This window comes from Eptesicus fuscus, chromosome 22, assembly GCF_027574615.1.
Source record: "Eptesicus fuscus isolate TK198812 chromosome 22, DD_ASM_mEF_20220401, whole genome shotgun sequence".
Lineage (NCBI taxonomy): Eukaryota > Metazoa > Chordata > Mammalia > Chiroptera > Vespertilionidae > Eptesicus > Eptesicus fuscus.
The window spans coordinates 26,433,347-26,454,261 of NC_072494.1; the positions used below are offsets into that span (position 1 = coordinate 26,433,347).

The window sequence follows — 20,915 nt, forward strand, 5'->3', positions numbered from 1 at the left end:
CAATAAGAAGTGACTAACCTCAAATCATCTGGCCCGAATAAGGAAGTGGATCAATTTTTTTTAACAGCAGTTAGTCAAATAATGGGTATGCAGTAGGTACTTAATAAGCACTTGCTGATTGAGAGGTCACATGGTACAGTGAGTTCCACAGAGCATGGGCATTGGAGTCCGATGACCTGGGTTGAAAATGTACTAATCAACAGCTGGCTTCCCAGCTACCTTAATAGGTGAGGGGAGAAAACCCAGCAAAATAAAGCCCAAGGACAGGCAATTAAAGGGGTAACACCAGACATCAGCATAATAGAAAACAAATATGCAATAATCTGCAAAGCTCAAGTTTGGTTTTTAGAAAAAGTTTGCAAAATTGACAAACTTCTAGTAAGAATGACCAAGAAAAACAGAGAGTAGCTACCAATAAACAATATTAGAAATAAAGAGGGAACAATTACAGATGCTACAGAGAATAAAAGGGGCATCATGAATATATGGTTAAAAATAAGAGGATATTATGCATAACTTTATGTCACTACATTTTAAAATATAAACAAAATAGATTGATTTATAGAAAACTCAGTAGTTTGAAATCTTCCCTCAAAAAGAATACCAAGCCAAGATGGTTTTATAGGCAACTCTCCCAAATATCAAAGATGCAAGTATTCCATTCCTACATAATCTATTCCAGATTATTGAAAAGGAAAAAAATGAGAAGGGGCACACTCTCTAACTCAGTTTATGAAGCAAGAATAATCTTGATAGCAACTTTAAAATGTCATCGCAAAATAGAAAAATTACAGGCAAAATACACTCAAATACAAATGTAAACATTCCTTAAATTAGCAAACCAAGTCAAAATGAAATTTCCGCAAAACAGCAACAAACAGACAGTGTTCATAGCAGCATTGTTAGTAATAAATAATGGAAACAACCCAAAATGCCTATCAATAGTAAACTGGATATTAGAAATTAATGGTGCATTTATATAATAGATTATATTCTGCAGCGAAAATCAATGAAATACAGCAACAAGGAATAACACGGGGGAATCACTGGAGTGTAATATTGAAAGAGGAAGTCATGAAAGAAGACATGTAATCCAATTCCACAGGATGTCTAAAAACATGCAAAATTGATTACACATGTGTAATACAGCTATAAAAAGAAACACACACAAAATAAAATGCAAAATCCAGGATGGTGCTCTCTCAAAGGGAAAAGAAAGCAATTGGATCAGGGAGGGGCGCATAAGAAATAACAGAGGTAACGGCAGTGCTCTATACTTCACAAGCATTCTTTTATAGCTATTTAATCCTTAATTTAAAAAATTCAAAACATCTAATCGGATAACAAAAGCCAGCTCCTAGCAAGGTTCTCTTCTATCTCACATTCTCTGAATGTGTTCACAGTGTGAGAAGGAGAACTGTGGCTCGCCACAGCAATAGGTGAGAATTTCCTCCAAGCTCCCCTGAAGGTTGATTTTTTGAAAGAAATCCAGAAATATATGCCAAATAGGGTTATTTCCTAATGTTGATTATTTGACCACATGCTCAAACAGCCATCCCACTTGCTCTGTCATTTCAATAAGCATGTTTCAATTTTACCACATTCCATCCACAACTAAGGAAACTTGAAAGCTATGTAAGCTTTGCAAAGTCCGTCAAAATAATACCACAAACTGTCCAGTGATTTTGGAATTTACCCAGTCCAAATAGCACAGACAAAAAAAAAAAAAAAAATTGCTTGACTTAGTTTCAACTGTCTGTTTAACCTTTTGTATTATTGTTGCAACTTGTCACCCTTAACTACCATAATAACACAACTTGTAGACCTTCCTACCTGGGTAACCACTGGTTCATTGGAAGTGGAGGGGGGTGGCAAGAATCAGTTATCATTTCAGTGGTGCTACTGAAATGATAACTGTGTGACAGGCCAAAAGAAGTATTTAGAAATGGTTCCATGACAACATAGCTTTAGGCAACAAATGACTCTAAGACTCTCCATGTTCTGGTGGTGATAAATGCTAAATGGCTGAGAGGGAGCAGTTCTGTTTATTCCAGTTTCTGACAGAGACCTGTTCTTTCCATTCTAACTCGAATTGTGTTATTGTTTTCAATCCTTACCTGCGGATATGTTTTTATTGTTGATTTCTTTTTCTTTTGAGGGAGGGAGGGAGGGAGGGAGGGAAGGAGGGAGAGAGAGAGAGAGAGAGAGAGAGAGAGAGAGAGAGAGAGAGAGAGAGAGAGAGAGAGAAACAGTGATGTGAGAAACATAGATCAGTTGCCTGCTGTACACACCCAGGCCGGGGGATGAAACTTGCAACCTAGGTATGTGCCCTGACCAGGAATCAAACCTGCCACCTTTTAGTGTATGGGACGACTCTCCAACCAACTGAGCTACCTGCCTAGAGCTCTTAGATTATTTTGAGAGATTAAAATGATTTAAGTAAATCCATAAGTATAAATAATATTATGTGAGGCAAAGAGCATAGACTAAACTTAAGGAAATAATGTAGTCTCCAAGCACAGAAAATCCTTAGAAGAATTTTGTTTGGGACAGTCATATGGAAACTAGAATTAAACAGTGATTTAGCAAGTATTATTGCTTATAATGCATAGAGGTTTTTATGCACCGCAACAAAAGTACACTATAGAATACCTTTTATAAGTAAAAGCACACAAAGATATACTTATAAAAATTATACTTTTATTTATCTATGTCCAAACAATATTCATTTGTAGTGAAGTGTTCCAAAGAGCCCAAGCATAGTTAGAATTTTCTAACTCATAGATGTGTCTATAAAAATAAGCACGTGCCATAATTTCAGGAGTATGTTTTCATATGTAATAAAATAAAATTCATTGTATATTTTCAGCTAAAATTAATAGATGCCCACATCAGACACCGAGTCCCTCAAGTAATGAACTTGCTTCACCGATGATGATGATGGGCTGAGAAGATACTGCTCTGAGTAGACATTCAATTAGTGAAAATAGATTTGAGATCTGCTGTTGAGTGCTGAAGAGTACTGAACATTGTGCTCAAAAGAACATGCCAGGAAGGATTTGCTCTAATTTGAATTGCGAGATCCTTTTGTGTTTTAAAATTCAATTTGATTCAATATTGAACTAAATCGTGCAAGTGTCAAAATTAAATGTAATAAAGGCATTTGATTTAACATGGGATTTCTGGGATAAGAGCTCAGGCATATAATCTCAACAGCAACAGATTCCAAAGTTTAATCACTGTTTTAAGACTCACTCCATCACAAGCACTCTGGGATGTCATAATTGTCATAAGAGATTGAACAGTCAACTTGTAGAGAGGCTTGCAGAGTGTCATTTCATGATTGTGTTCTTTTCATCAAAATCCTCTGTGCCCTAGCCAGTTTGGCTCGGTGATAGAACATCAGACCATGGACTGAAGGGTCCTGGGTTCAGTTCCGGTCAAGGTTCTGGTTGCAGGCTCCATCCCCAGCCTGGTCATGGTGCATGTGGGAGACAACCAATCACTGTATCTCTCCTCCTACTTGCCACTCCCTCTAAAAATCAATGGAGATATCCTTGAGTGAGGATAAACAACAACAAAACAACAAAAAATCCTCTGGACTCTTCTTTTATACTATTTTTTTCAACCCATGTGCCTTCACGCTTCCCAGATAGTCTAGTGTCTCTTCTTCCTCAATGGTCAAGGTGATGGGGACACTCACATTGGCTTAATGGTCATCCTAGCTGTCCTTCAAGCCAGCACAGTGCTGTTGAACAAAACTTTGCAGCATTCCATCTCCTCTCCAGAATCACCATTCATCCAGAGGATGGTGGCTTTACAGTACTGATATATCGACAAACTCCTTCACTCACTCATGCCAATGTGTGTATCAATGAGGCCAAACCACATTTACTTATAACTATCATCCCTAAAAGCCTACTTAAATTCTGAAATCAGCTTGGCTTTAGTACTAAGTTACTAAGTCACCAGTGTCTTTGAGCCATTTTATGAACCATGAGATATCTGACCAGTACGGGGAGATAGAAAGGATGACACGAGATTTCCCTTGAGGCACTTGGATAGAGTTAGAGAAGTAGGACCACTAGGCAAGAAAATGAATCACGTAAGGCAGAATGCAGTGAGTGTTCGATCAGTGGGGCACATAATAGGTGCTCGCGAAGTTCTCCCTGTGGCCTTCATGGGAGGGGTCAGACTATACAGCTTGTTCTCTTGAAGAAGCCACATAATTGGAATAGGTGAGGAGTGGGTGTTTCCGGTGTATTAAAAGGCCAAAGACGTGCACATGAAACTTCCATTTGACTTGGGCAGGAGGGGTAGTGCAGCAAGGTTGGGGAAAAGGAGGCTTATGCTCGAGGACAGTAAGAAACCAGACACAACCACTCAGTCTCTTTAGAATGACGTGTTTCATCTTTTGGACAGTAGCAGTGCCACTGAAAGATTTTAATCAAAACCTGTGTTTAAAGAGGATTTATCTGTCACATGCAGAAGGAGATGGCAGTAAGTGGCAAAGGGAAGATCAACTAACAGCCTTGTGGGAATGTTTTATATGAGTCCCAAAGGAGGGCAGTAGTCCTAGCCGGCTTAGGTCAGGGGATAGAGCATCAGCCTGCGGCCTGAAGGGTCCCAGGTTCGATCCCCAGTGGGGGGCGTGCAGGAGGCAGCCGATCAATGATTCTCTCTCATCATTGATGTTTCTATCTCTCTTTCTCCCTTCCTCTCTGAAATCAATAAAGAAATATATTAAAAAAAAAAAAAGTAGGGCAGTAGCAAGGAAATACAGAAGAGATACTGGCACTTGAGTATGAAGAGGGTGAGTCAGAGTGCCTGAGTCACCGAATTTCACAGGGGCTCTGTATTCCTAATAAATACGTTTCTTAAAGTTTCAATAGTAATAAATTCCCAGACCCATGTAGTGAGTGAATAAGTTAGTACTTAACACAAAAGCACCAATCCATTTTACTTGAAGGCTTTAATTTTGAGTGCAAGCATCTTTAAGCTGCACCAACACGCATGCCCCGAGCTTTTTCCTGCATGGGCATGTTTGCAAATCTACCTAAGGATGGAGGGTGGACATATCTCAGAGCCCGTACCAGGCGCCAGGCCCTTGGCCCCTGGCCAGGGATACAGAGATAAAAGACGGCCTGTGCCTTCTTCAAAGTCAGCCAGGTCTTCAGTGACCACGGCCAGGCTGCTACTTCCTACTTGTGTCTCCACACCAGACTGTGCTCCTGATTTCCAACCTTGCCCGTGCATCTAAGAGACCTCTTCGCCTGGCTTCCCGGATGTCTCCTTCTCAACATCTGCTATACTGGAAATCAACCTCTTTCCCGAGGTCTCCACCGCAGAGAATAGCAGAAAGAATGCTCTTGGGTTGCCCGCCTCACTCCCCACATTATTTATCCTTAATTTCTGTCGATTCCGCTTCCTGGATATCTCTCTAGGCCAGCCACCTTTCGCCATCTCTACAGTCACCTCTGCAGTGCAAGCTCCCACTATCTGCTGCCTGTCAAGGCTTCCTAAGTGGCCTCCTGGCATCCCAGCCTGCAAGCCTCCCGCCCACTGACCACACACCAGCCAGTGTGACCTTTCTAAAATGGATATATGACTGAGTTGCTTATCTGCTTGAAACCCTTTAATGGTTTCCTGCTGCTGTTAGAATAAAGTGCAAATCCCTTAATATGCATTGCAAAGCCCTTTACAACCTGGACCATGCCCATCTTTCCATCCTCACTTGGCTTCTATCTTCTCTCTAAGCACCAGGCCCACAAAATCCTTTCAGTTCCGCTAATGGTCCATGCTCTGACTCTCTTCCTGGCCCCCACCTATTCCATTCTGCCTGCCAGAAACACTTTCCCCCTTCCCTGCAAGTTCCCATGCCAAGAAATGATTACCCGGAGCTGCAAGGACAGATGCACATTAATGATGACCATTATTCCCCATTGCATGTGTTCAGCACTCTACATTTGCTAAGCGTTTTAACTATATCCCTCTAACTACAATGTAGTATAAATACGATATTTTGCAAACAAAATTCTGAAGTATAGGACTGAATGTGGGGCATCAGAACCATCTTGGAATACCGTGGTTTTAGGTAAGCTCACATTTTGTGGCAGTGGACATTTAGAACCTGGCCTTCCCTCATTGGAGACAAGGGATTGCAGAGTAGTTCCAAAAGGGCAGGGTCAGCAGGTGCTCTGGGCACATGTCATGCAATGAGTTGGCTATTCAGTCCAGTGTGTTAGAGAAAATGTTTCTGCTAAAGATTAATGGTGGAGTTTTATGATGGCTGTTCAATGAAGAGGTGCCAAAAGTAAAACACACACACACACACACACACCTCTGTGCTCCTTGGAAGTGTAAACCATCTTTGAGGCAGCTTCCCCTCTTGAAGGAAGAAGGAACAGAGAGCCCTCTCTGTCCTTACCTAACTTACGACATTTTGTCCAAGAACAAACAGGTTGTAATCAGGCCCTTGGTCGGGGTTAAATAGGAAATGAACCCAACCCACAAGGAGAAACAAGAGAAGCAGTTCTGGATTCAAAAGAAATGGACATAGACACGAAGACCGGTTCGAACCCAGAACTCCCGGGGGCAAGTGGGCTGGGTTGTGGTGGGATTTGAGCACTAAGGGATGTTTCTGGGAACCCCAAAGTGACAGACATCCTTGGTGGAACTTACCAGGAAGGCAATGAAATGATCTTCCCTCGACTATCCCTTGAGGGCATCATGCTACAGTGTCAGACAGAGAAATACAACACTGTAGGATCTCACTTATATTTGAGATCTTAAACACACACACACACACACAACCAAACTCATAGAAACAGAGAACAGATTGGTAACTGCAGAAGCAGGGGGCAGGAGGTGGAGGAAATGAGTGAAAGGGGGTCAAAGGTATAAACTTCCAATTATAAAATGCATTCTGGGGGTGTAATATACGCAGGTGACCACAGTTGACAATACTGTATATTAAACGCTGCTAAGAGAGTAGATCCTAAAAGTTCTCATCACAAGACAAAACTGTAAGTATGCGAGGTGATAAACGTTAAATAAAATTTTTGTAGTGATCATTCTGTACTATATACATATATCAAATCATGATGTCATACCCCTCAAAGGAATACAATATTATAAGTCAACTAGAGGCCCGGTGCACAAATTTGTTTTACGGGTGGGGTCCCACCAGCCTGCCTCAATCAGGGCCGATCAGGCTGGTGGGATGTAGGATGCTGGCCGGCTGGCCCCGCCCCTAATCGGGGTTGGGGTGGGGGGCGATCGGTATGGGACCAGCTGTTGGGAGGGGACAATTTGCATTTTAGCCTTTTATTATATAGGATTACATCTCAATAAAACTGGGGGGAGGGGAAGGTCCCTGAGGACTTGTGAGTGGACGGGGTCAATAGCAGCCCAGCCTCCGCTGCTAGAATATCTCAGACCCAGTTCTCAACAGAGGTGCCTGGTGGCCTGAGCCAATGGCTCCAGAGAAGCAGGGGGACAGCGCTGACTCTTGTTACCTGGGGCAGAAGTCAGCAGCCTCCTGAAGGCCCCTCAGGGTTTCTGGCCTGGATCACAGCCCAAATTTTACATCTATTTCTAAACTCTTCTGGTAACCATGAAATGAATAATAGTTACCTAGGAGTCTGCGAAACCTCTCACTGGTTTACTCATTGAATAACAGGTAGGGATGGAAACAAATTTTAAAAAGTGATTCCGTGAAGATGAGTGGTGCTCTGTGCTGTCAAAAACACGGGCACAGAGGAGAGAAGGGAAAGACCCACGAGCTCATCGGCACAGGACAGGCAAGGACTGTTCCCTACAGTGTTTTCATGGTCCCTGGCTTGGATCGGAGCTACTGGAAATTGTGCCAAGTCACATTAAGCCTGCAGAAAGCATCAGTGAGGAAAAGAGTTTTCTGGACAGAGGAATGCGACATAGAAGCAGGGCAATGTGACTAGACCTCATTATCTCAGTGCCTTTGAGAGCATGCTGGAGAGCAGAGCTGGGTTTTGAATCGACTCAAACCTACCATAAATGGAGTCTAAAGGCAGGCTGGCGACTCCCCGGAGAAATTCCTATTATGTCCATGGAAGGGGAATGAAGCAAGTCCCATCTGGCTGGGCCCAGAATATTCTTTGCTTAGGAAAGCTTGTGGCGGTTGCATTTAGTGCCGACTGCATGTCTGTACTAGACCAGAGCCCGAACACAGAGATATATGTAAGCGCACTGAAAAGTGAGCCAGATAGAGCCGGCGGTGCCGGGCGAGCCTTTGTCTCTAAGACATCTAACCACAAGGTGAGATATTAATTAGGTAACATTTTTATAAAGTCCCCAACTGATTAGGAGACAATATTATGACTAATGTCGCTCAGAGTTGCTATAGAAAAATACAGTGACATTATCTTTTTCCATTAGTCTATCCATGTGCAAGCTAACATCAAAAGCTGGCAGGTGATTTTTTTTTTCCCCCTGTGGGGTTGACACTCTCGGGGAAACCCCAGAACTTTAAAGTAAGCACACAGTCGGGGGGAGGTTAGTGACCTCAGCAATTTGGTTTCTGGGCTGGAGGGGCAGGAACCAGGCTGAGGTGAGAATATCCCCCTGACTGTGGTCTTACTTTAAAGCACAATGAAACTGGCCCTATCTACACTAATAAAAGAGAAAGATGCAAATTGACCGTACCTTCGCAACACCCACCAGCCAATCAGGAGTGAGTATGAAAATTAACCCAACAAAGATGGCGGGTTAATTTGCATATGCAGGTGCTGAGCGGCTGGGGATGGGGCAGGACACTTGCGTTGTTGCCATGGCGACGACACAGGCGTTCTGCACCACCCCAGCCGCTCTGGGCCTCTGGGCAGCATGGGAAGGTGGAAACGTGGCTCCAGCCGAAAAGGAGGCTCTGGCTGGAACGAAGGCAGTGCTGGTAGCCAGGGGAAGGAAGGCCCATTCTTGCATGAATCTTCGTGCATCGGCCTCTAGTTAGGAAATAAAGGCACAGGGGGGTGAGGTGGCAGCTCCAGTGTTACCTGCTCAAAAAGGCTGAAGTACTGGGCTCCCTTCTTCACGACCTCTAGCTACTCTCTACCACATTACCTTCCAGAACTAAGTTATCTTGTGAAGTAGCTATAACTAGAGGCGTCATGGAGTCCAGAAAGCCAGCATTCACATCCATTCAGTGAAAGCATGGCATATTAGAATGAAAAGTCTTTATTATAGACATGTATTACATCCATACCTTGAGCACAGTGGTCTGAAGCCACACCACTACAGGTGTGGTCCATGAACCTATGGTATCACCAGCCCTGGCAGTTTGTCAGAAGAACAAAATTTAGGGCCTTCAATAGACCCAGTCCATCCGAATAGCTGAGAATGGAGCCCCCAAATCTGCATTTAAGTTCTCTAGGTCCGTGGTCGCCAACCAGTGGACCACTGGTGGTCCGTGAGGTCCGAAAGGTTGGCGACCACTGCTCTAGGTGATTCTTATGCATCTAAAAGTTTTAAGTAATTAGTATTCAGAAATAAAGAAGGGAATAAACAATAAATGTCATGAGGACTAGGATTTTGCCAGGGATAGGTGACATGTTCTTGCTGTCATTTAGACTTTTAATAATCAGGGAAAAGGAGGAGGATGAATTATATGCAAAATTGCCTGTGCGAAGAAGGCGCCTCAAATGCGTGCCTACAGGTGCCATCGGATACCTGCTCCACATTCTGTCTCACCGAGGCTTCTGGACCGGGCTAAACAGCCAGCACGCTGGCCTTGCTCCCTGTTGCAAGACTCTTGCTTAGCTTGGGGACAAGAGGGCAGGGGTGCCGTACCCTGGTTCAGATGTCGGATGCAGTCACTCAGGAGAGCGTGGAACTTCTTCTGCTCAGCGGCCTCCTGGAAGCAGAAGTAGCCATGCCGGAGGAACGGCTGCCACAGGTACACAGGGAATTCCTTCGGCGGGACCACAAAGGGCGGGGTGTTCTCCTTCTCACTGGATGCTACGGAAATATTGAAAACACAAAGATGTTTTGTACTGTGCATCTTCTATTTAAAATACTTATTTCAGGCTGTGAAGGGAACTCTCTAGGGCAGGCCATGGGATGGAAAGGTGGTGAGAGATGTCTAGGGGAGGAGGGACGGAGAGTTCAGGCTCCTCCCACATCTCTTCAGCAGCTTCACCTGTCTCAGGCCAGCAGGTGGCCTCACCTCCTACCCCACAGGGACAATCAAGGCCATTGGACACAATCTTTCCCAACTTCCTCACATCAATGAAATGCACCAACAGAGCTCCCTCTTCTCTAGTGGTCCTCTGCAAGCTACTCTGTCTAGCTGTGCAGACCTCCCCCCGCCCACCCCTCATCGGCTCTCCCCCCCAGGCCCCGTATCACCAGGTCTGCTCTGTGCCCTGCACTCTCTCCTTCCTCCCTGTCACTTTTCTTCCTGCCATCAACCCCTGTTCTCACCTCAGCCTGGTTCCTGTCCAGAAACTAAATTGCTGAGGTCACTAACATCCCCCCGACTGCCAGCCTGTGGCTTCTTCTTTATTATCTATCCTTTGAACATGACCTGAAACATCTGTTTCTGCTAACCATACCTTCTTTTGGAAACACTCTCTCCCCATGACTTCCAGGAACTCGTCTCTCCTGGTGTCCTTCATGCTTTTTAAAAACTGCTTCTTCTTTGTCACCTTTCCTGTTCCTCTGCACCTTCTCTCCATCCCCCAGTTAAGTGCTGGTGCTTGCTCCCAGTTCTGTACTGGTTTCCGCTCTACTCTCAGTCTCCACTCTCCCCAGGTGCGGTCATTGACTCCATGACTCTGCATATCACTTCTGCAGTTCATAGTACCTTTCCTCCTTCCCTTCCATCACGATTTTCCACCGAAAATTCTCATTCATCCTTCAAAAGTCCATTCAAAAGCCCCCTGATCTGGGGTGCCTTTGTTGACACCTCCCTCTGCCACCAGACAGAGTTGGGTGCTCCCTACCTTGTTCTCCCAAAATAGTGTAATGATCTGTTTCCATGTCTGGCACCCACCCTCAGGGTGAGGGGCACAGTCTCAGATAAGCTCCCTCGCTGATTCTCCCCAGGAAGCTACACCACTGCCCTGGGGCTCCCAGAAGATGGAGACTGCATCTGACATATCTTTGCATCCTCAGCACATGGCACAGTCATGGAACCTAGTGGATGCTGAACTATAGTTTGTTGAATGAATAAATGTGTTACATTGTCCGAGGTCATTTTAAAAGCCTTAAACAATGGGGACTTTTACCTCTTCCCTCAAAATCAATTCCAAGAGACTCATGTTAAGCCAGTCCACTCAGATCCTGTTAGTCTCTAGCTACCTCTCATTTAACCTTTTACAGCAATTTTCCAGATGCCATTAGTCTGAATTTTTTTCCGAGTTGAGTCACAAGGATATCACAAACGATCTACTGTAGAACGTTCTATTTTTAAAACTCAGAAGGCCACAGATACAATGGAAAAAAAAAAAAAGGTCATTGAAATGCCCCAATCTGAAGCCTTGAGCCAAATGGCATTAGTCACACAGGACTCATGTTTTTTATTCCTTTTCATTCATTCCGATATGATATCAACAATAAATCAATACACATATTGTGTATTCTGAATGATTTAATTGGAAAGTCCTTTTGGAGAGATTCTGAAGGGTCAGCATCTTGATATTGCCATTTCCAACAATAGATGCAGAGCCACGGTGACATGTAAGTAGACGTTGAAAGAAAATATAATAATATGTATAGTGTTCCTAAAGTGTTGTTTTAGCCTGAATTACTTAATAATAGTTTGTTTAATCTAGGTTTATGGTCCATGTACTAATCTAATAATAGTGCTATTAAAAACACTACGCTAAGCATTCCTCACCCAAAGAACAATGGAAAAAATAACTATATTTTCTCCATAAATTCTAATGAAATGATTATACCCATTAATAAGAACCAGCGCTCTCTTCAAGAAACCAAGTAATTACTGTGTAGCATGATTTACACAAAGCCAGATGGGATTATTACATTATCCACAGTTCATGAATCTCTATGCAATGCACCACTTGGCCTATATTTGCATATTATCCATCACTTTCTCTACATGGAAAACATAGAACGAATGAGAACCCAAGTATATTAGAGATGGAAAGATCCTTCTAGATTTTCAAGTTCAAGGCCCTGGATTTGGAGGAACAGTAATCAGAGAGGCTTGGTAACACTAGGGAAACACCTGTTAAATGGCACAGTTAGAACTAGATAAAAAACCCAGTCTTCCGATTCTCAGTTCAATGCTCTTTCCATGGCAGCGTTCAACTATTATTTATAAATATGCTAATTAAGTCAATGCTTTTTTACACCGTAGCCATGAGTTCCTGTAACGCCTGTTAAAAACGTTTTGTCGATTTAGGATACTCTATTGCACATCTCCCTAAAATTAGAAAAATAATATTCCCTGACATGCTTCCTGAAAGATGAGGTTGTACGTTTCAAAGACGGGGCCCTGTCTGTTTATTTCTGCTGTCCTGTGGAGCTATGAAAGCCACCAATGCATTCCCCAAACCTTCAGATGTCTAATCAGTGGCACATTTTTTGAAGTGCTAGAAACATCGCAATTGAGTTGTGTATTACTGAATGTGGTTTAAAATAATAGGAGTGGTACAATGTTCACCTAAATTAGGGAAATCACATCTCCCATTTGTCTGGGGTGTGTATGTGTCTGACCGAGAGTCTCTCAGCTTCAGCAACTATCGATATTGTGCGCCAGATAATTCTTCCTTGTCAGACTGTTCTGTGCATTGCGGTAGGTTTAACAGAATCACGGGCCTCTGCCCACTAAATGCCTGCAGCGCCATCCTCCCAAGCTGTGACAACCAAAAATGTCTCCAGACACTGCCCAATGTCCCTGGAGAGTGAAACGCCCCTCCCCCCCCCTCCCCCCCCCTTGAGAGCGGCTGGTCTCCCTAAGCAAAGCCAGTCTAAGAATTTGCCTTGGGAAAGAATGCTCAGCAACTCACCCAGCGGGTCTGGGAAATGCCTGTCAGATAATAGATTGTATTCCTCTTCGGAGGTTAACACTTTGCCACCCGCTGGAAGGACTCGGCTTTTCGGAGCGGCTCCTCTCTGGTAGGCCTGGGAAAGGAAAGGCATAAAGGAGCGATTATTCCCCACCCCACTTTGGGATTTTTTGAAAAATATCCAGAATATTAGAAATAGACAGACAGACCCAGGCACTCAGAGATAAGCAATTCCCACACTATGTCACTGAGTAAGAGCCATGTATTTAAAAAATATGTTTTGTGCAACTGCTACTTGCGAGGTCTTACTTTAGTACTTTTGTGTGATGTTCACAACATGGGAAGCCAGAGTCCCTAATCTCAGGGAGAGTCGCTGAGGAAAGCATCATCTTAGTAACTTCTAGAAATCCTGCGCCCTGGCAGGCACCTGAGTCATTCTAATAACCACAAGGGTGATGATGCATACAGACACTCACGACACAACATGTGCAGACCGATGACTAATGAGACTGTGGGACAGGTGACTGCAGTCATGGTTACCATGGATTGTCACCAAAAACATAAAAATGTTGCCGTGATAAATATGCCACCGCTTTGCCCTCTGACATGAAACTGCTCGTTGGGTTTTGTTGTTGTTGTTGTTTGTTTGTTTTATATCTTTTTATTGATATCAGATAGAGGAAGGGAGAGGGAGAGAGAGAAACATCAACGATGAGAGAGAATCATTGATGGACTGCCTCCTGCACACCTCATACTGGGGACTGAGCCTGCAACCCAGGCATATGCCCAGACCCAGAATCGAACCCTGACTTCCTAGTTCATGGGTCAATGCTCAACCAATGAGCCTCACTGGCCGGGCAGGCATGAGACTGTTTTGCAGTAAAACGATCTGGGATGGAATAGCAAGGTCATGACATCAGAACAAATTCTGGCCAGCAGACAAACAGCTCTGCTGCTGGGGGAAACGTAAAAGAGGTGTGAGCATTGCTAAGGCACTAAAGTATTTGTTAAGCAGATAAGCCCACAAGGACATACAGATAAGATAAAATTTAAGTGTGCGTGTCTGATGGCAGGGATTAAGTCAAGGCAAAATGTTGAAACTAACAGGCCGAAAGCAAGCTGAGAATGGAAACCAAGCAACTGTGGGACCCAAATGTAGCGTGTGCTCTTGGGAATAACTAAAAATAATTGATTGGGGCAACGTGATCAGGACAAGAAGAACACATTCTCCCTCACTAAGGTAGTGACTGGAGAGACCCAAACAAAACAAACTCTCGTATCTAAGAAGGTTGTTGTCATACTTGTGAAACCCACTAATCAACTGCGCAAGCACATCAGGGGCCCAGAGCCTAACAGAGAAGAATCGAAAGTTGTGTGGGGTTTTGAAAAAGTTCAGAAGCAGTTTGACTGAGACTGGCCTCAAATCTAAATTGTGTTATTTGTTATAACAGGCCCCAACCTGGGCTTTTATGAACACTGCATCCTTTAATCCTAAAAACAGCACTATTATTATCTCCCTTTTATAAACGAGGAAACAGGTTAAATAACCTACCAACGGCCAATCGGTGAGTAGGTGACATACCTGGGTTTGTCCAGCCCAGTGCAACCGTACAGGAAGTACAAAGTAAATGATTATCCAATGAGAAGGTTTCATTTTTCCTACTTAATTACCAGCCAAAACCAAACCCCCCGTAAAATAATAGGCAATTTATAGGCACTTCATGTATAACTCTTGGGTGTAATTTTTAAAAACACCCTTCTCTAAATGAAAAAAAAATGTTAAAACTTGGAGGAATTATGGCAAACTACATGCCATTTTTTAAATTTCCAAGTTTTTAACACTTGTTTATTATCAAATTCAGTAATCATATCTTTAAAGTACACATCTTAAAAATCCAAACTGGGCCATTTGAAAACGATGAGCAAAATAATTTGTAATACTTTGTTATTATCTAATTCAGTAACCGTATCTGAAAAATCCAAACAGTTTCACTTGAAAATAATGAGCAAATAAATTGAAAGTTGAGGGAGAAAGCTTTAAAAAATGAAAAGAGGAAAAACACCAGTTTTGATTCAAAATGAAACTTCAATTAGTGCCAAATATGGTGAAAACCATAATAAATATAAGAGGAAGCTCTATGAGTGTTTCCTCCCAATTATTTAATAGCAATTATATGACAACTGCTCTACATTGGGCTCTGCCAGTGCTTGGCCATGTGCTGAGGACTTCAATACACTCATTTGTTTAATCGTCACAGCAACATCATGAGGAAGAGATCATGCTCACCATTTCACAGATGAGAAAGCTGAGGCTCAAGGAGATTTATGACTTATGAAAGGACACTTCTATAATTGATAAAGGTGTGTTTCAAAGCCCACAATATTAGCCATTCTGCAATACCATGTCTTCTCAAGCTTCCCTGAGAGGACACTGCACCATGTCATACAAAACAAAGGTGACTGTGTCCGGTGTGGCTTAGTGGTTGAGTGTCAACCCATGAGCCAAGAGGTCACCAGTTTGATTCCTGGTCAGGGCACATGCCCGGGGTTACAGGCTCGATCCCCAGTAGAGGGTGTGCAGGAGGCAATGATTGATGATGTATCTCTCTTGTCAGTGTTTCTATCTCTCTATCCCCTTCCCTTCCTCTCTCTCTAAAATCAAGAAAAACATATTTTTAAAAAATAAATAAAGGTGACTTATTATCATTATTATTTGTAGTGTATTGATAATTTGCTACAGAGAGCAAATCAAGTGTTGAATAAAATCCTACTATAGATAAGTCGAGAAAATATTAGCTTAATGAATGTTGCAAAGAATAAGACTACTCAAGGCAGCATTGCCTGATGGCCTGTGGAATAAGTTTATATTGTACTTTATTTATTTCTATTTTCCATCAGAAATGGGAAGGAAACACATTGGTCTGCTGGCCTGAAGTCTCCTCCTATAGGTTTAGTGTCAAGAGAGCAAAGTTTTTGTTTTTTTGGTTGTTGTTTTATAATATTTTTATTGATATCAGGAGGAAGGGAGAAGGAGTGAGAGATAGAAACATCAATGATGAGAGAGAACCATTAATTGGTTGCCTCCTGCATGCCCCCGACTAGGGATCAAGCCCACAACTCAGGCATGTGCCCTTACTGGAACTGAACCCCGGACTCTTAGGTCCACAGGCCGACATTCTCTCCACAGAGCCAAACTGGCTAGGGCAAGAGAGCAAAATTTTAAATCTGTTACTACTAACTGAAAAAATAATAACTACTCATTTCAAAGACAGCCTGAGATTCTATGTAGATTTCAAACATGTATAGTAGGAGATCTGAAAGGAATTGTTTGGATCAGTCAGCCTAATTCTCCAGTTTAATGGAAGCCCAGCCTAAACTTTAGTTTTCCTGATGCATGGTCCAGTGTTCTTTCTTCTACACCACTATATTTTCCATGGGGAAAGAAATAGGGACCAAGAAAAACTGAAGCCCTCCTGGGTGCTAGGCACGTTACTTATGTTCATAATCTCATTTCCCCCCACATTTCACAGACAAGAAAAATAATAAGATAACCTGCAATATGTTTTAAAAAAATCCATAAATACAGGTGGAATAAGTGTAAAATGCTCTGAATTCCTAGGAACTCAGGCACATTCAATCACAATCTTTTTTTTTCCCTCACCTGAGGATGTTTATTAATTTTAGAGAGAGAAGAAAGGATAAAAAGGGAGAGAGAGAGAGAGAGAGAGAGAGAGAGAGAGAGAGAGACATCAATGCAAGAGAGAAACTTTGATCGGTTGCCTCCTTTATGCACCCTGACCAAGACTGAACTCACAACCTAGGCATGTTCCCTGACCGGGAATCAAACCTGCAACCTTTTAGTGTAAGTAACAACACCCCAACCAACTGAGCCACCCGGCCAGGGCTCACTCATAACCTTATTAAATAACTCCTCAGCCACCTGTCATGTAGGAAGCTTAAGAATGGGGAGGCCCTGACCAGTGTGGCTCAGTTGGTTAGAGCATCGTCCTGTGAACCTAAGGGTTGTAGATTCAATTCCCAGTCAGGGCACAAACCCAGGTTGCGGTTCCATACTGTCAGGACACATATGGGTAGCAACCCATAGATACTTCTCTCTCACATGGATGTTTCTGTCTCTGTCTCTCTCTCTCTAGAATCAATGAAAAGCATATCCTCAGGTGAGGATTAAAATGAATGAATGAGTAACTAAATAATGTGTGGGGAGACTTGGAGACACAGAGCAGAGGGAGAGGCAGCGGGGCAGTGACTGAGGAAGACCTTGAAGCTGAATGGTCATAGGAAAGGCTCCTGCACTGGTCAGGAGGCATAACCTGTTTTCACACTCACTTGCAATGAGCTGTTCAAAGTCTGTCTTGCCCACTAACTAGACTGCAAGCATCTGTCTGCGAAATGCTCAGACCTTTCATGATACGCGGCATACAATAGGCGCTCAGTAAACATCTGTTAACGGAAATGAGTGCCTGCTCGAGAGTGAGTGCTTATGGAAAGAATCAACCCTGATGCTTTCAGTAAGGGTATTGGGGGAAGCCAGGGTAACAAGGAAATATCTTACCTCTTTGTTCTCATAGCTCTCCACAGCAAAATCATTTTTAACCACCACATATCTCTCCTTCCATTTCTTTATATCTTCGGCAAACTGGGATAGCTCTGCTTCATACAAAACGGTTCCAGGATCCAATGGTGGCTGAAAGAAGACGGAGACGATTAGTTATGGCCACAAAAGATAACACGCCATGCTTACCACTAAGTCTGGCCCTGGCACTTCAAGGAATATTTCAGGAAACTGACATCCTGGAGGAATGGTTGCTTCTTCCCCTCCCTCCACACTTCCCTCTCCTACCCTCCTGATCGGATGCAAATAGTTGTCTTATTGATATTTTTGTGGCTTTCATTTCCCTCCATGGTGCCACAGAGACAAAGCTATGCCTGGGATACACGTGGCACTTAATAAATCCTTGATAAACTCTGTGGGAGAGAGGGAGGGAAGCAGTTAAATTGTAGACATCTAGCCCACCACCAGGAATATGCCTCTGTTTAAGTCCTGAACAACAGGAAAATTAACGGGCTGTTCCCCTATTCATCACACTTCCAGACAGCCTCAAAAGTCAGGTTTGGCTCAGTGGATAGAGCATCGGCCTGCGGACTGGAGAGTCCTGGGTTCGATTCCTGTCAAGGGCAGATGCAGGCTCAGTCCCTGGTGAGGGGGCGTGCAGGAAGCAGCTGATCAACGATTCTCCCTCATCATTGATGTTTCTATCTCTCTCTCTCTCCTCTCCCTTCCTCTCTGAAATCAATAAAAAAATATTATAAAAAAAACAAACAAAAAAAAGTCAGGCTCACTGGTTTTCCCAGGCCCCAAAGCCTTGGGAGCCAGGCTGAAAACACTGAGCCTGTTCTCAAGGAGACCCTGTTGGCTCTCCGATCAAAGAATAGCAGGCAAGCCAGCACAGCCCAGTTCTGCCTCCACTTAAAAGCTTGAGGATTTCTCATTAACTGGTGGCATAGATGCTGTAGGAGAGTCTCTGTAAGATTTCCAGTTGGGTTTCCCACGGGGCTACTTGTGGAAGGACCCACACCCATCCCGCCTCACAGTGCAATTCCCGATTTATCTCAAAATACGGAAATGGATCTCCTGTCTTTTACATGAATTTACATCCACTTCCCCTTTATTAAAGATCATACAGTAATGCCTTTAGAAACTCGTTCCTCCACTTTCAAGCAACATTTACAGGAACCACCCAGAGAGGATAGAACGGCTCATCTTTTTCAGGGATGAAATAAATTCCCTTCCAAATCCTGGGGCTTAATGTTCTGCCCTCACAAATAACACTAAAATAAACACCCAATGGTAGTCTACAGGTCCCACGCGGTCTAGTCCCTACCTGTCGCCCCATAGTCATTTCTCGTCCCTCCTCCCTTGTTTACCCTGCTCTCAGCACACCAGCCTTCCCAATGTGCTTGTGGCTGGCTACCTCAGGGTCTCTGGACTTGCTGTGCCATCTGCCTGGACCAATCTTCCCACAGATATGCACACAGCCCACATTTATTTCACTCCCGTTTCTGCTCAAATGTCACCTCCACAGAGGGGTCCTCTGACCAGCTACTCTAAAAGAGGACTCCTGCTCTATTTTTCCTTGTAGCATTTATTATCACCTGATATTCATTTGTTTATTGTCTGTCTCCTACATTTGAATATAAATAGGAAGCAGAGAATTTGTCTGGTTCCCCAGTTCTTGGAATAGGGCCTGGCACATAGTAGGTGTCAATAATTATTTGTTGAAGTCATGGATAATTGTGATACTAGAGCAAAGGAGAAAGAATAAGTTAGGGGATTAGAAGAGAAAATCATATTTGATCAATGACCAAAATAAAAATGATGGTAGTACGAGGCACTAAAATTATGACTTTATAAACTGAACTTCACTACAGCAAGTCAAATTTGCTGATATCAAAGCATCAATGTGAGGAAAACATAATAAAACTGGATCATGCTAGTTTTTTAATATGGATTACACCACATATGTTCTAACTTCCAGGTAAATAAGAGTTTTTTTTAGCATGAAATGACCTGAGAACATATTTTTAAAAAAATTGCCATTCAGTTGAATGCTTCTTTCAGATATATTATCCTATATAATATAAGCCTAATATGCTAAGTGTCCAGTTGTCCGGTTATCAGTTCAACCAATCAAAGCATAATATGCTAATGATATGCTAAGGTCACTCAACTGCTCGCTGTGATGTGCACTGGCCACCAGGGGGTAGACGCTCCAATTGGTAGGTTAGCTTACTGCTGGGGTCCAGCAGATCGGGACTGAGTGAGATGGGCCAGACATGCCTTGGAGCCCTCCCGCGGTCCATCCCTTGCTGGCCAACCTCCTGCGTCCCTCCCCAGCCCTCTCGCAATCCGGGACCCCTTGGAGGATGTTGGAGAGCCAGTTTTGGCCCAATCCCACAGGCCAAGCCGAGGGACCCCACTGGTGCAGGAATTCGTGCACTGGGCCTCTAGTGAATTATAAAGCATTACTCAGTGGGAGAAAGATATAAAGCCAAATGGTCATGGGTTACCTTGGTCTTCAAAATTTGTGATGTTAGATCTCTTTGTTGTTCTACTTCACTGCGCACATGATTGCAGAAAGCCACAGAGTACTGGCGACTGTAGAAGGGACTGAAGTTTTTGATAGCAGCCTCAGTTTTCCCTGTAAAAACATGGATATTAGAAATTTAGACATGTAGCATCTCTCACAGAATAGACACATATCTATATAATTCATAAACACTCCTCCCGTCTCCCTAACACCACCGGTTCCCAGAAATGTATTACTCCGCATGTGCTGAGAACCTTGATACATGCTGCGCATGCCTTTATCTCTCCCTCCCCTTCTGAGGTTATCCTGAGAGACTCTGCTGTCCTTAAGGACCATCCATCCAGGAACTAATAGAATTTTTCTTCATTTGACATCAACAACCCATTGCCATGGCCATAAACTCAACATCCTTCCAATCCTCTATGACTACCATCCTACCTCACCCTGTTCTCATTTCAACTGGCTCTTCATTCCCCTCTACCCCCATCATTCAACTCCTGCACAGCAATAATCTCAGGGTCCACCATTTCAGTTCTGCACACTCATCACTCCATTTGTCTTCAGATGCCTGAGGCTCCAGCCCTTGTCTTGCTGATCCACAGCCCTGGATAAAACACCAACAAACTGTTTCTTCTACTTCTGGTCCTATGTTTCTGATTTAAATTGTGTGTGTGTGTGTGTGTGTGTGTGTGTGTGTGTGTGTGTGTTTCGAAGCATCATATAATTACTGTCACATAAAGGCAGAGAGAAAACCTTCACCAGTCTAGAGACCTAAGTTCTGGTCCCAGTTTACTGAGAC

General features: G+C 43.3%; 1 protein-coding gene across 1 annotated transcript in view; it reads right to left on the reverse strand.

The window, feature by feature from the left end:
• The window catches only part of NIBAN1 (niban apoptosis regulator 1), a 134,757-nt gene that overhangs the window by 59,383 nt on the left and 54,459 nt on the right, over positions 1 to 20,915 (reverse strand). The window contains exons 2-5 of the mRNA XM_008146050.3: positions 20,097 to 20,227; positions 17,581 to 17,712; positions 13,008 to 13,122; positions 9,823 to 9,990 (exon numbers count right to left, since the gene is read on the reverse strand). Of these exons, the coding sequence (XP_008144272.2) occupies positions 9,823 to 9,990; positions 13,008 to 13,122; positions 17,581 to 17,712; positions 20,097 to 20,227 (546 nt within the window). The remainder of the gene's footprint in view (positions 1 to 9,822; positions 9,991 to 13,007; positions 13,123 to 17,580; positions 17,713 to 20,096; positions 20,228 to 20,915) is intronic.